The 15,984-nt window shown below is 44.2% G+C and overlaps 1 protein-coding gene across 3 annotated transcripts in view; it reads right to left on the bottom strand.

Moving 5' to 3' along the window:
• PCDH15 (protocadherin related 15) overlaps nucleotides 1-15,984 on the bottom strand; it is a 904,082-nt gene that overhangs the window by 219,756 nt on the left and 668,342 nt on the right. For all 3 annotated transcript variants that reach the window (XM_019538590.1, XM_019538589.1, XM_019538591.1), the window contains one exon: nucleotides 718-834. In XM_019538590.1, the coding sequence (XP_019394135.1) occupies nucleotides 718-834 (117 nt within the window). The remainder of the gene's footprint in view (nucleotides 1-717; nucleotides 835-15,984) is intronic.

The following is a 15,984-nucleotide window of genomic DNA, read 5'->3' as shown; positions in this document are numbered from 1 at the left end:
GTAAAAGGCCACCAGGTTGGTCTGACAGGACCTGCCACTGATGAACCCATGTTGGTTGCCCCTAAGCATGAAGTCTCCTGCTGGTCATCAACTCCAATTACAAAAATAGATATTTCCATTCAGAACAGCTAATAAGTAAAGAAAATATGGAGAATACTGTCAGTCAAATGCTTCATTAGGAAATGGTGATAAAAACCAGTGGCAGCAATACATTTTATCTCCAAATCAACCACACACAGTTCAAATACTGCATGTCCAATAATAGCTATTAATGAGTCATGCTGTTTTGTAAAACACTGCTATGACTCTTGGATTGGAAACTCACAATGACTGCACATCAAGAAAATGACAACCTTGCAAACTTCCATTTTGTTTTCTTTACAGGTCATAGAGCTGTTCCAAATTCAGACAGTCATGGTCTTGCTTCCTGCTTAGTCCTGTTTATCATCTGCTCTCTGAAACCTGATAAAGAACTTTATGAAATTTTCTTGTAGAAAAGAAGCTGCATCGTTGATTTTCCAGCTTCAGGAATAATCATTTGAAATACAGCCTACATCTATGATGACAAAGGACAAGCTGGCATAAAAATGTATGTGAACTACTGCTGTGTGAAATTCATAATAATCACCTCTGTTGTTGAGAGGGTTAGGTCACTTATGAGGATTAAAGATTTTTCCCTCTTAGGTGCAAGTGTATTAATAGAACCTTTTGGCTTACCGGAGGATCTTGATCCTCAGCTGAAACTGTAGCAATAACAGTGCCTTTGACTGCATCAGGAGCAACCATTCCTCTGTAGAGAGCTTTACTAAATACTGGGGAGTAATCATTCATATCCTGCAAAACATAATTAGGAGTTTAGTTCAGAAGTTAAATGAGATTATGGACACATACACAATTGTTCTTTCAAACTATACCCATTCACTCCTTTCCCATTAGAGAACCCATTTACCACTGTCAGCCTCTCTGTACCTTCAATTCTATTACTATCACACAAGACTGGCACCCAGGAGGAAGATGCCAAATTTTCAATACGATATTAATGTATGAGAGATCAACAGAAAGTAATTCTGCTTCAGAAAACAGTCTGCCACCCAAATAAATAAAGCTTCTAGGGACTCAAGACATTCTCATGACACGTTGCTTCTCAAGCAATGTTCCACAATGTGTTTTTGTTAATTTATTACATTGGATGAGCATTCTGTTTCCTGAAAATGTTAGTTGCTCTTTTATATGTGACAAAAAGGATGAAAATAGAGTATTATCTTACTATAAAAAAGTTATGTTGGCTTAAGATTGTGCTTTTTCAATACTAAGGCATGTTTTATCAATGAGAACTTTTTACTCAACCTGTATTTTCCAAGCAGAGGTAAACTTCAGAGAGGAAGGCAGCACAAAGAAAATTATACAATAATACTATGCAACTCTACCCAGACAAAAAATTAGTATCAACCACCCCATCAAGAATCAAATCTATTTAGGATCTTTTTTTCACACATTCATAAAAACAACCATCTATCTTAGTAGTGGACCTTAACCTGAAATGAGTTTTTGGTGGATAAATTTCCTCAGGATATGATTTACTGCATGTTTAGCAGCACGTAAAATTAACACACAAACAGGGTACTTACAAGCTTTACTTTTAGATTGCCCTAACTGAGTTTAGACCAATCTAAATGGCTAAGTGGGAAAGCATTCATAGGGCTTAAATCAACTGAAAAATGGTGCACCTGATCTACAGTTACTTCACCTCAGAAGTGAATTAATGTCAGATCAGCCTGGGTTAAACAGACTGAAGATGTGTTAACCTGGCCTTACTAATGCCTGCAGAGCCTGGGAACTGGAAAAGGCCATCCACTTGCTGCAGCCCTCTCTCCCACAGACCTACCAACCCTGGAATTACCAGACTCCACAATCCCGTCAGCCCCTCACTCCCACCAACTTACTTATCTCAGGCTGCTGATACAAATGCCTACATGTGGCACAACCTGACTCAGGTTTAGGTTGATTGGATGCAAGCCACAAAACTTAAGTCAAGTAATATGAACACTTGTTCACACACACACACACACACACACAAAACTGTGGTTTATAGTTTTCTTGTAATTTTTTGTTTCCTGCTTCATCTACATACTATTTTCACATTTGAATCCTAATTAAAAAAATTACTTATTTTTGTAATTCTGGGTACCATAGTTCATCTTTTCTGGTTTCTAAAAAAGTGCAGAAAAAATAAAAAAGGATCCAGATGTTCTAAAACAGACACTCAGTAGAAAGGAGCATCTTCATTAATCCATAGAGAAAAGCAGCCATGCATCTATTTATTTTACTTAGTTATTTTTTTAAATGTAGAGTAGATGACTGCTATTAAAGGAGAATAGGTGCCACTTATTGGATAAAACCACATGATAAATTTGTGCAATAAAATGGTGCAACTTGATTGCTGTACAGTACTGCTGTTAAAGGTATTCACTTCGCTGGTATGCACTGATTCAGTTGCATTAGAGAGAATACTTTGCTATGTGGGAACAAAATAGATACTATAAAAACAATTACCTATACCTCATTAACCAGCAAAAATAGCTGCATTATATTCAACTTGTCAAAAGAGGGAGTAGCACTGATGAAGAATGTCTTGCATTTGAAAGTTTGTCTGACTCTATCCCAACTATGCAGTCAGTCCAATATCAGATATCACCCTAATAAATCCTTACTTAGTACTAAACAACAAGGCATTACAGAATGAAGACATTATCATCTATGGAAATTGTATATAATTCCAACAAGTGATTTTCTCTAGCTTTTAGAACTGCTTTTTTATCTAAAGATTTTAAAACATAATCAGATAATTAAAATAAAATTAAAAAGTTTAGACTTTTAGTCAATCACAATCGAATGTAGTCATTTGCATGCAGGTGAATACATTGCTGAGAAACTGAAATTAAAATAGAATAAAATATTTAATTTGATTGATTTATTTCACATATTTTAGTTGTTAAGTCTTAAATTGACTTATTTGCAAGCTGTACAATTTGCTTCATCTAATTATATATATTCAAGGACTAATTTTTATAAATAAATCATATTTCTGAAAATCAAATTTTCAAAATTATCACACACTCTGGCTGGGGTTTCCCAAAGCACTTATCCTTGGAGATACATATGACTGGTCAACAAACTGAGGTTTCAAAGCAACCAGTTGTAAGCTATTACATTTGGACTCCAGTCATCTTTCATCCCATTGGAAAAAGGTACATGATTTAAAGTTGATATTCTCACGTATTTTGGTAAATGCAAACAAAGCAGCTACAGATACTACCTGACAGAATAAAGGACCAGTATACTTAAAAATATTTTATAGCTCATGTTTTTCATTATATAGTATGATGTATATTTTTTCATTATATTGTTATATCTCTGGTTCTCAATATTTTCCACATTATGACCCACATCCAACACTCAGATTCCTTTCCCATTTATCATTATAAGGAGGTGGTGTGGCCATGACTCTGATATATGCCTTCAGTCCCGATATTGAGGATCACTGCTCGTAACCATGCTAGTAAAAGTCCATAAGATAATGGAAAATATGTGAGGATGCCCAGAGAATGTCATCATATTGTAAATTGATGGGAAATTCAATGGACAGAGATTAATTTTAAGCTCCGCTCTTTCAACTGTATGCATAAACCCTGCTGTGGTGATAAGTTGTCTAGTCCAATTCAAAAGTCTTAATTTTTAGTTGAGCCTCATTTCTCCCTCTAATATTACAGAGCAGTTTGGAATTGAATCATAAACTAGGTATAAGCACAGAATTGTTCCTGAAATTGTGTGCAAAATGGCAAACTCTTTTTTGAAATGTAGGACAATCAATTGTTTGTTGTTGTCGTGGCTATTAAAATATGACTTGCTAGGCTCTTAAAATATGTCTTGTTAGGCTATTAAAAATATAGGTAAATAATTATCTGTACCATGCAGCAAAATTTTCAAAGGATCCTAAGGTTAAGTCTTCTAATCCTCCAGTTTCTTAACAATTTAAGTGGGAGCTAGTAGGTCTTTAACAGTGTTGAAACTGGCCCACTTGTGTGTAAGCTTTAATCAGTATTCAGATGTTTAATGAATCTAATTTGTCAGAAGTCCAAAGCTTTAGGTTTCACATCCTTGATTTGTACTGAATGTCATTGTGTTCAAGTTATATTAATGAATTTTTGTTCATTTCTTCTTTTATTTTGCTGAAAAATATTCAAGGCAAAGTAAAACTGAATCTTTTTAAAAAATGCTTCTTTACACCCACTCACTTGGGGAATTCTGTATCTTACTGAAACTGCACACAATTTCTTCAGAATACCATAATCTGGGTTAGGACCTGACTTCAACAGTACATTTTGTTAAAATGGAAAAAATAAAAATGAGACAGGCTGACTTACTTTCACCTCTGTGATTTAAACTAATAATAATTACAACAATAACAATAATAATCCCCTGAAAGATTCTAAGTCCAGTTATAACTAACTGTTGTGGGAAAAATATTTGGGGAAATTTAATTTGTTACTAAATCTTTTTCACTTTATGTATTTATGCAACCTAATTTCGTTAATATTCTTACTCTTTACTGGCAGTCGCATAAAGCAAGATGAAGAAACATTAACATTATATTAATACATTATATTACATTACATTAATACTTTATATTAATGTAAATTACTCCTTGCAAAAAGATCAAGACAGTCATCCACTGAATGCAAACATAAGTCATTTCTGCATTCACTGTGTATTTGTCTCTTGTTTAGTGAATATGAATGAGATTACAAGTGACAATAGGGGTGAGAAGGTCAACATTTCAAATAAAGCTGCTTTCTGAAGAGAGGAAAGAACATCTTCATCATTTTGGAAGATAACTTTCATCATCAGATCTCTCACAAAATTCAAGCTTTGCTACTTCTATTAACTGTTTTATACAGGTTATAGTTTTGGGACAGAATTTCAGACATTAAGTTATACTTTTTCATCCTAGAGTCTGAAATTCAAATTCTATCTATCTAATTAAACTGTTCTGAAACAATATTCAGGTACTGTAATATCATTACCTTTGATACTATGATAGGAGAATCCCGTATTTATTTCCAATTCATATTTGAAAAGATGCATTTTTCATCTAGCTCATGAGAGCCTATAGGCTAGGGATAGACATTCAAAAAGCCTGAGCCTGAATTTTTCCCATCTTTGCAGATTAGTCTAACCTGCCTAGGTTGAACCAGTTTCCAACTGAACAGACATTCTCCCTGGACTGAAGAAATAAATGCAGGCACATTTCTAGCCTGCAGTGGCTCAGGCTAGAAGCCGGTGGGCACTAGAGCAGCCCTTCCTTCCCTGCCAATGCCAAGCTGAGGGGAGGGTGGCCAGGCCCCAGCAGGATGCTTTGATTAGGGAGGGGTGCCTCCCCCAGCAGGGAACTGATAATACTGTTTATTACCCCATTAAGAAATTAAAGAGGCTTTATTAGATACCTACTGATTCTGCCGTTGTTCTGCCTCAGCATGGACCTTAGCCAGCACGTGGTCTGCTAGGTAGTGCTGAGGTGTTTGTAAGGCAGAAGGGACAGGAAGGGGAGAAAGGGAGCAGGCAGATGCCTGCAGTCTGGGCCGGAGCTGCAGCCAGGAAGCGGAGGGGAGGGGCCAGCCCTGCTATGGAGCAGAGAGCTCCACCCAGCCCAGAGAGCATGCCGGGATGCTGGGGGTGTCTGGTTCATCTTAAACCACCAAGGGGCCTGGGACAGACGTTGCATAAATTGGGTTGAGCCATATCAGTTAAGTCTGATACTATGATACTACATTCAACCAGGTTTATCTCAAACCAGTTTCAGCCAGCATTCCCTCTAAGCTGCGTGGCATGCACAGCCATGCGGGCCACACACACCGCACAGCTTAGAGGGAATGCTGGTTTCAGCCATTTTCAGACTGGTTTATGTACACTGAATATGTGTTCTGTTACAGGTTTAAACCAGTTTCTGATCACTTAAACCTGGTTATATGTAATGTCTGTTCCCGGCCATAGAGATTGTATCTTTGTGACTTGAAATTATATCCTGGTCATCTAAATTTTCTTTGTCTTTTTGCAGATCTAATTAGGAAAAATAATAATCTTCTCCTGCCCAAGTTTCTTTCTTTTTTTGTTGGACATTTGGCATTGTTCAGTGCCAAGATTGTGGAAAGGAAGCCAACTTTTGCATCATCTTCATCTGAACCTACACCCTCATGTAAGTTAGAGCAGCCCTGTGGCTGTTTTCATTCCATAACTTTTTCCAGGGTGCTTTTGCATGTCATGTACTACAATTTTATTTTTTTAACACCAGGTATTAAAAGTTGACTGGTATAGGCATATTCTACTATTTCTGAACTGGTTAGGACATTCCTTTCTGCTTCTTTACACTGAAGTTTTATAAAAGACGGAAGAAATTGGGGCTCACTGTGGAATTGCACTGATTAATTTTGGCATTCCAGATGTCCCCTGCAACTACTGCTTCGCTGCAACTCCCCAGAAACATATAATTAAGAGGACAAAATAATTCAGATAAATTAAAACTGGACCCAAACCTGAAATCAAGACCAGCTTAATCTTCTTATTTGTGGGATGAGGGGATTGGGAAAAATCATGAGGGAGAACTGGAAAGCAGCATCCAGTGGAACAGTTCAGTTTTTCCTCATGAACTTTCATTTTCTAGGTCTCTGCAATTCAATTTCAGCCAATACCAGAAACATGAATGAGAAAGTGCCAGTAAAAGCTGCTTGTTTCTGACTGAACCAGAAGTGTACAGCACTAGAAACCTCACCAACTTCAGAGATGCCCCCCACTCCCATTGTAAAATTTACAGCCTTAAGTAGTTTTGACAAGCACACAGAATGCTTTTCTTCCAAAATGAATCTTTGGAATTTTTAAGGTTCGCTAATTTGCATTATACCCTGGACTGCATTTTGGTGAAATAAAATCCAGAGCAGAATTTCTCACTGTTCAAGGCTGTGCCTTTGCAGACACCAGTAAAAAGATTTATAATCTTGTTTCCTTCAAAAACCATTGGGAAATTGTCCAGATCAAAGTCTGACACAAAGCAAGTCCAAACTCCTGACCGGACAATACTCATTCATTTAGTTGTGGCCTTCAAAATTATGTTTGATGTATATAGTTGTCAGTGCCTCTTGTAACTGCATTTCCCTTGCAACAAATGTGACATGCTGAGATATGTCACATCTTTTCAAAAGAGCAGATGTTAAATATTCTTTAGTGGCTAATATTTATATTCTTAGAAAGGAGAGGCTAAATTATAAACTTCACTGCATAAAACATGGCAAGAAATAACAATATATTTGATTATTGATTGTGGTATAAGAGTGCTGGTTGGTTTGTTTGATTATTTGATCACAACTTCTGTATCAAGAAGAAGAAATGGAAGCAATCCCTCACCCATCCCATCTCTTCATTTCTACTCTGTTTTCTCAATTGCATTTTGTGTTGCTAGTTTTTTTAAAATCTCTCAACTAGCAAGGGGATCTCCACAGGATGTTAGGTTGGGCATAAAAAAACAACATGGACTTGGCTGTAGGGAAATGGAGACAGAAGCAAAAATGTAGGAAATATGAGGCTACCATCTTGTAGTGCTCAATAAAGGGAGGAAGAGCAAAAGGTAGGAATAAGGCAGAGATACAGATGTTGAAGCAATGTAAGAGAGATTATCTTAAAAAGTCCTTAACTGTTCCTTAGTGAATTGCCTTGGAACTACAGGAAAAATATAAAGTTACTTTCCTAATCATTTTCACCTGTTGAAGAACTTCTTTCACTCTACTCCAGAGCTGGCCTCCAGCCCACTGCAAATTTCTGTGTCCTCTCCTTACATCATAGTAAAGTCCTGGAAACAAGGGTTGTTTCCTCACTGTACCACAGTTAGAAGCTCTACCCTATTAGCCAGCTTCTTCAGGAGATGTCACCCCCTAAATCTACTACCGAATTTGGTTAATCAGGGAATTGGACTCCCATGGAATGAATATTTGCACTGGACACCTGCTTTCAGGGAGCACCAACAATTACCTTGTTGCTAATCCAGGAATCCAGGCTCAGGCATGAAAGACGGGGCTTATATCTTTTTCCAGGTACAAAAATGTCAACTGCTTTTTTAATCTCCACTGCTTCCTGCATACCCATGAGCCAAACTGATGCCTCTTTGCCCCAACCATCCTGCTTAATTGCCTTCTCCAAGTCCTTATGGATGGACGGGAAGTTAAAGGATTGTCCTATCCTTTTAATACACCAATACAGACAAAGCCTTTCAGTCTGCAAGGGGTGCAGAATGATGAACACAAGTATGAATGAATTTTAAATGGAATGGGTTAAAAGAGAACCAGTAGTTTATGCCTTTACTGGAAGCCACATCCTAAAATCACTATAAGCATCTAACTCTGGATATGACATGAGTTGTGTGTTTAAGTCCAAAATTACTATTCAGCATTAGCACTGTATTTTACTCAGTTGCCACTCAAGCAGAAGTGACTAACTTTTACAGGCACCTTTTTGTTTTACTTGAAAATTGCCTAGACAATTAGAGGTATGTTTCTGCACATGCCCAGAACTGTCATTATTTTCACAGGGCTGAGCAGCTCAGCACCTCCCCCTATGCCAATAACCAATTATGACAAAAGCCTGGTTCTCCTCTGCCTAAATCCCCTAGGAGACTCATTTTCAGAGCACATCAAACACACAATGAAGATACTAGGTTTCTCACAAAATGCAGATACAAGCACCATTTATTTTAAAATTAAGGTGCTGGTGTTTCCCCTTTCTTTTACATGTAGGCTAGTGGTTAAGATATTCGACCGGAAGGAAACATAGGTTCAGTTTTTTCTTCTGGGCATATTTAAGCCCATGTCTTCCACCTTCCTGGATAGTGCTCTAACCACTGAGATATGTGCTATTCTCAAAGAAGGCATTCTTTATGCCCCTTGTTAAAGCTGTGGCATTCTTCAGAAATGAACATGAGGATTCCTTGACATGTGAAGGTAATGATGTAATGAGATCCAGTGCATGAGCCACACAATTGTGCCTCCTGCAATGTCAGACATGCATGGCAGGAGGCACAATTGTGTGGATTGTATATTAGATCCCATCGCTTCTTACTGCCTGCACAGGGAGACACCAATCCTGGTCTCCCCCTGCACTGGCAAGAAGCAAGTTCCCCTGGTTGGGAGCCTGTGTGTTCCCCTGACTAGGAGCTCATGTGCTCCCACAGCTGCAAGCCCCATCAGCTGACCCAGGCTCCAGGCTATGAGGGCCCTTTGAGTTCACCATGGCAGGAAGACCACAGGTGCTGTGATCTCCCAGGTGCTGGGGGGTTTCATGCATCCCTATAGCTGTGGATCTGCAGTTCCTGCAATCTCCCAGCTGTGGGGCTGCATAGGACTCCCCCCACACACTCACTTGGAAGTTCTGTTACCTGGGTGCTCCCAGGGTTGGGGGTGCACATGGACCCTCCAGATGGGAGCTTCAATCACACCTACAGGGCCCCCTGGACACAGTTACTTGCATGATAGGAAGCAGCTAAAAAGTAATTTCACATTTTGTGGACTAACTTTGGTGCTTATTCCATTTTTCATGCCATTAATTAACTGAACTTGTGGCTGGGTGAGCCACTTAAGGCAGAGGCGGGCAATTATTTCAGGTGGAGAGCCACTTCATGAGTTTTGGCAAGCTTTCAAGGGCTGCAAGGGTAGCCCTGCCCCTTGACAGGTGCCCTGCCTCCTGGTTTCCATCTTGGGACTGGACATCATAGCCCTTAACCCTGACCTTTGCCACTGGAAGTCCCTCCCTTTGGCGCCAGAAGTACTCCTTTTTGGGAAGGGAGTTTGCCATCTTGGAACTGGGGAAAAAATATAGACTAAAAATCAAACACTGACAATAACATACTCTAATTTTATTTTTAAATTTTTTTTCCCTGATTTGTGTGTGTTTGTGTGGTGTATATAGAGGTGATTGCATAATAGCTCAAGATGAAGTCTTATTCTTGTTCATTGTAGAGGAGTGTGCAAGGGTGGGGGGTATGGAGGAGATGATATGGGGTTTGTGGGAGGCTGTGAGCGTGTGTGTGTGTGGATGTGCATGTACATGGGGTGTGGAGGAGGGTGTGTGGGTGTGTGAATGTGGGTGGGTATGTGGGTTTCTGGGGATGTGTGGATGTGTGTGGAGGTGGATATGGGGTTTGTGGGGTGTGTGGAGGAGGAGGGTGGCTGAGGGAATCTGTGGAGCCCTCTTAGCTTGCCCGACAGGGAGCTGCACTCCCGAGCCATGAGTGGGCAGCATGCGCAAACAGGCACGCTCTGTAGGGGCACACCGGCGTTTGCACCGGTGTTCACATAAGGCAGGCATGAGGTAGCTGCCCAGAGTGGCACCTCCAGTCAGTAAAAGCAGCACGCACAGCTCTGTAGACATGGTGCAGATGTGGAGCGCAGCTGCCAGGGGCCCCACCTTGGCACGGCCGCCTGCCATGGGCTCTTCTGAGGCCTCCACCCAGACAGAGCTCATGGCGGGGTTGGTGGCCCCTTGCCCTGTCTGTGGGGAGGGGCTTGGTGGGGTCCTGGGGAGGTGAGGCCTGGTGGTCCCCTTGCCTGTCCCTCCTGTGCATGACTTGGGGCCCTGGAGGAGGAGGTGAGGGAGCTCCAGGCTGAGGTGAGCAGGCTGAGGGGGATCAGGGATGCAGAGGATGAAATCGATGCCTATTTCTGTTCTCTGCAGGCCTGGTCACCCACTGGACAGCCCCCACAGGAGACATATCCAATGCAGGAGTGGCAAAAGGTGTCCAAATCCAGAGCTGCTAGGCCTAGAGTGGTGGAAGCTCCCCAGGTTCACCTGGGGAACAGGTTTGATGCCCTGGCAGCTATGATGGAGAAAAACAGTGAAATTGCCTCCGGCAGGGACAATGCCACTCCCCACATGATAACGAATGGGCAGAGAGCAAACACCAGCAGGAAGAAATGCTAGGTCCTCGTCATCGGAGACTCCATCCTATAAGGACTAGAAGGTCCCATCTGTTGGCCTGACCCCATGACGTGAGAGGTCTGCTTCATGCCTGGGGCTTGGGTTGGAGATATAACGAAAAGGATCCCAGCCTACATCCGACCTGCAGACGAGTACCCCATGGTTGTCATCCACATGGGTATGAATGATGCGGCCAGGGGCAACCCTGATCACATTATGAAGGATTTCTAGGCTCTGGGGGACAAGCTGAAGGAGACGGGGATGCACATGGTATTCTCCTCTCTTCTTCTGGTGAGTAGGCGGGGACAGTGACACAAGGCCTGTATTGGCGAGGTCAACCGGTGCTTACACAGTTGGTGCCACCAGGCAGGCCTTGGATTCCTTGATAATGACCATGCTTTTGGGCAGGGGACTTGCTGGGGTGGGATGGGCTTCACCTCTCTCCTAAAGGCAAGCTTCTTCTCCAGGTTGGCTGATCTCATATGGCGAGCTTTAAACTAGTGTCGCAGGGGGAGGGGGCCGCAGGAAGATGAGAAGACACCACCCGAGCAAGACAGGTGACAAATGCAAGCAGTGCCCTGGAAAGAAACAGGGATCCAAACAGTTTCCCAGATCAGGGGGTGGCACACGCAGCTAGGCAAGGCCTTAAATGCCTATATACCAATGCTTGTAGTATGGGGAACAAACGGGAAGAACTCACCCTCAGAATAGCCAGTTCAGACCCAGACATAATAGGGCTTACAGAAACTTGGTGGGATTCATCCCATGACTGGGCAGTTAGCATTAGGGGTTATAGGCTTTACAGGCGGGAGAGAGAAGGAAGGAAAGGTGGGGGTCTGGCACTCTGTCAAGGAGCAATACACATCCTCTGCCAGCAAAATGGGGTCAGAGGGGCAAGCTGAAGTGCTCTGGGTCAAGATACAAGGGGGCCATGTTGGAGAGGGATCTAATGGTGGGGGTCTACTACAGACCCCCCAACAAAGGGGAGGAGCTGGACCAGGAATTTTTGGGCCAGCTTGCAGAGGCACTTAAGGGGAAGGATGTAGTTGTCATGGGTGATTTAAATTACCTGCACATCTGCTGGGAGGAACAGTCAGCCAGGTCCGACCGTGCCAGGAGGTTCCTGGCCGAGATACAGAACCTCCACTTAATTCAGGAGGTGCACAGTCCTACCAGAGGAAATGCCCTGTTGGACCTGGTCCTGGCCACAGGCGATGACTTGGTAAGAAGCCTGCAGGTCCTTGACCACCTGGGTGATAGTGATCATCACTTGCTGGAATTCACCATCCAGTGCAGGGTGTCAAGGGCCTGCAGCAAGGCGGTAGCCCTAGATTTCAAGAGGGCCAACTTCGAGTTGAGGAGATTAGTGGGAGAGGTACTGGGGTTCACGAGAGAAGGGGAACTCAGTGCCCAAGATGAGTCATCATTCCTTAAGGAGGCGATACTCAGGGCCCAAGGGGTGACCATCCCAACAAAAAGCAAGGGGGGAGGAGTGCCCGAAAGCCCCCCTGGTTCACTGAGGGTGTATGGGAATGCCTGATTGCCAAAAAGGCAGCGTACAACCAGTGGAAGGGAGGTGCTATCTCCTCTGCTTGGGTCTGTAGGGGGGCTGTCAGGAAAGCTAAGGTGGACATAGAGCTAGGACTTGCATCCAAAATCAAAGTCCTTTTTCAAATATATAGAGAGGATGAAGAAAGCACTGGGAAATGTGGGGCCCCTGCAAGATCCTCTGGGCAATCTGGTGGTTACACCAGAGGAGAAAGCAGACTTCTTTAACCAATTCTTCACCTCCATTTTCTTGTGCAGGGACCAGGACTTCCCCACCCTGATGCAAGACAGACTTGAGGAGAATGCTTCCAGACCTCAGGTTGGGGAGGACTGGGTTAGAGAACTTCTGGAGGGTCTGGACATGTTCAAATCAGTGGGTCCACATGTTCTCCACCCCAGGGTGTTGAGGGAGCTAGCAGGGGTTATCACAGAGCCCTTGGCACAGCTTTATGAGTGCTTGTGGTGCTTGGGCCAGGTGCCAGATGATTGGAAGATATCCAACGTGGTCTCCATCTTTAAAAAAGGAAGGAGGGAGGACCCGGGCAACTATAGGCCCATCAGTCTTACCTCAATCCTAGGGAAACTCTTTGAGAAGATCATCATGGAGCACATCTGCAATGGGCTGGCTTCAGGGATGATGCTGAAGGGCAACCAGCATGGTTTCATTAGAGGCAGGTCATGTCAGACCAACCTGATTGCCTTTAATGATCAGGTCACAAACGCATTGGATGCAGGTGTTGCCGTGGATGTAGTCTTTCTGGACTTCAGCAAGGCCTTTGGCACTGTCTCCCACCCCATCCTCATTAAAAAATTGGGCGACTGTGGCATTGATGCCTACACAGTCAGATAGATTGCAGATTGGCTGAAGGATCATACTCAGAGGGTGGTAGTGGACGGGTCATATACGATCTGGGGAGAAGTGAGCAGAGGAGTCCCCCAGGGCTCGGTCCTTGGGCCTGCGCTGTTCAATTTCTTTATCAGCAATTTGGAGGATGGGGTGAAAAACAACCTGTTTAAATTTGTTGATGATACCATAATTTGGGATGAGGTGAGCACACTAGTAGGGAGGGAAAGACTGCAGCAAGACCTGGATAGATTACAGGGGTGAGCTAACAAAAACAGGATGTGTTTCAATACTGACAAGTGCAGGGTGCTGAACTTGAGCAGTAGAAACCAGCAGCACACTTATAAGATGGGAAATTCCCTTCTTAAGAGCATGGAGGCAAGGGATCTTGGAGTCATTACTGACTCCACGATGAACATGGGCCAACAATGTGAGGTCACGGTTGGCAGGACTAAGCTCACCTTGTCGTGCATCCACAGGTGCATCTCTGGCAGGGCCAAGGAGGTGATCCTCCCCTTCTGTGCAACACTGGTCAGGCCACAGCTGGAGTACTGTGTCCAGTTCTGTGCGCCCCACTTCAGGAGGGATGTGGACAACATTGAGTGGGTCCAGAGGAGGGCCACCCTCATGATCCGGGGATAACAGGGCAGACCCTTCAATGACAGACTGCAGGACCTGAACCTGTTCAGCCTTCACAAGTGGAGGCTCACAGGGGACCTGGTGACCATCTATAATCTCACTAGGGGGGATCAGAAGCATTTGGGAGAGGTCTTGTTTCCCCTAGTGCCCCCTGGCATAACAAGGCATAACGGCCATAAGTTGTTGGAGAGTAGTTTTAGATTAGACATCCGTAAGAACTACTTCAAGGTCAGGGCATCTAGGATCTGGAACCAACTTCCAAGGGAAGTGGTGCTGGCTCCTACCCTGGGGGTCTTTAAGAGGAGGCTTGATGACTACCTGTCTTGAATCATTTGAGCCCAGTTTTTTCTCTTGCCCAGGCAGGGGGTCGGACTTGAAGATCTACAAGGTCTCTTCTGACCCTACTTCTATGATTCTCTGATTCTGTGAGGTGGGGTGTGCATAGGGAGCTGTGAGGTGGGTGTGGCAGGGTGTGTGTGCATAGCAGTGAGTGTGGCTCCCCCCAGAGGTACATGGGGGAGTGTGTGGTGGGGTGCATGTAGGGAAGGGTGTAGGCAGATGCAGTGTTTGTGGGGTGTGTGACTGTGTGTGGGGAGGGTGTGGTTATGGTGGAGTGTGCCTTGGATCCCCACATGCACCCCCAAGCCATTCATCCCCCCCACAACATCCCAGAGCCCACACGCCCTGCAGCACCTCGCTACCACTGCCAGCAGCGTGCAGCCCCATCCCCACTCCATGGCCACTCTGGACTCACCCGTATCACAGCAGTTCAACCAGAACCCAGGCATATCCCTGCCTTAGCCCACCCCACACCTACTTCACACCAGCTGCCTGTGACATGTCCTGCCACCCCTGAGCATGCAGTGGGGCTAGGGCAGCTCCACAGCTAGACTGCCACCACCACTTGCCCCAGCCCCATGGTACCAGTGGAGACCCATGCTACACATCCCTGACCCCACACACCCCATGCCTGCTTTGGGCTTTCCTGCCCAGGCTGAGTAGTGGCAGTGTTGGACAGAAGCTGTTGCTCAGCGTGGGGGAAAAGTCCTATCCCCTCCTGTTGCTGGCAGTTCCCTGCTGTAGCTGCCTGGAGCCTGCTCTGGGCTTCCCTGTGTCTCTGCTGCCATCATGGCTGCCTCCCCATTGTCCAATACAGGGCAGCCCAACACAGGCTCTGTGTGGGTGCAGCACAGAACTGCCAGCAGCTGGAGGGGGAGGGGACACTTTCCCCTGGGGCTAAGCAACAGCTTCTGTGCTGTGCTGCCACTGCTGAGTGAGTGGGGAGCAGGGTGTGTGGGGTTGGAGCTGTGTAGCGTTGGTTCCTGCTAGTACTGCAGGGCTAGAACCAATGCTAGCACCAGAAAGAAGGGGTTGCCTGCCACCTGGGCTACCTAAAAGTATAGTCCATCTGCAGAGTCACTCCAGTCCTCCTGCATGACCAGGGGGTGGCAGAACATGCCACAGCCAGACTGTGCCTGGGCGAGGACACTAAGGGACCTACTGCGGCCTGGACAAAGACCTTCCCTCAGCCAGATCCAGCCCTCAGGCCATATTTTTCTCAACCCTGAATTCAGGTGCCATTAATTAGTTAAACATGCCATAAGTGTAATGTGTAGATGGGTTCTGAGAGTCACTATTGTCAAAGATTAAAGTCTTTGATTTCAGATGCCGATGACAAAGGGTCAGAAGCTAACACAACAAACTCTGTGGTTGTAATTTATCCCTCTGTATTAACAGTGTTGCATATACACACCCCTATCTGTGCCTCATTTCAAATTACTTGGGTTCCATACGAGAGAAACAAACTGACCTTGACAGCCCAGCACAAAAGATAAAGTATCTATAGTAATGAGATTAGCTGACTTTAGTAAAGTTGTAGAATTAAATATACTACGCGCGCCATCCTGTGACCAAACAGAACCAGTACCACCCAAGTAAAA

Source organism: Crocodylus porosus, unplaced genomic scaffold (assembly GCF_001723895.1).
Source record: "Crocodylus porosus isolate Cpor-Errol unplaced genomic scaffold, CroPor_comp1, whole genome shotgun sequence".
In the NCBI taxonomy this organism is placed as follows: domain Eukaryota; kingdom Metazoa; phylum Chordata; order Crocodylia; family Crocodylidae; genus Crocodylus; species Crocodylus porosus.
The sequence above is the reverse complement of the archived record's forward strand: the minus strand, read 5'-3'. Positions and strand labels throughout refer to the sequence as shown.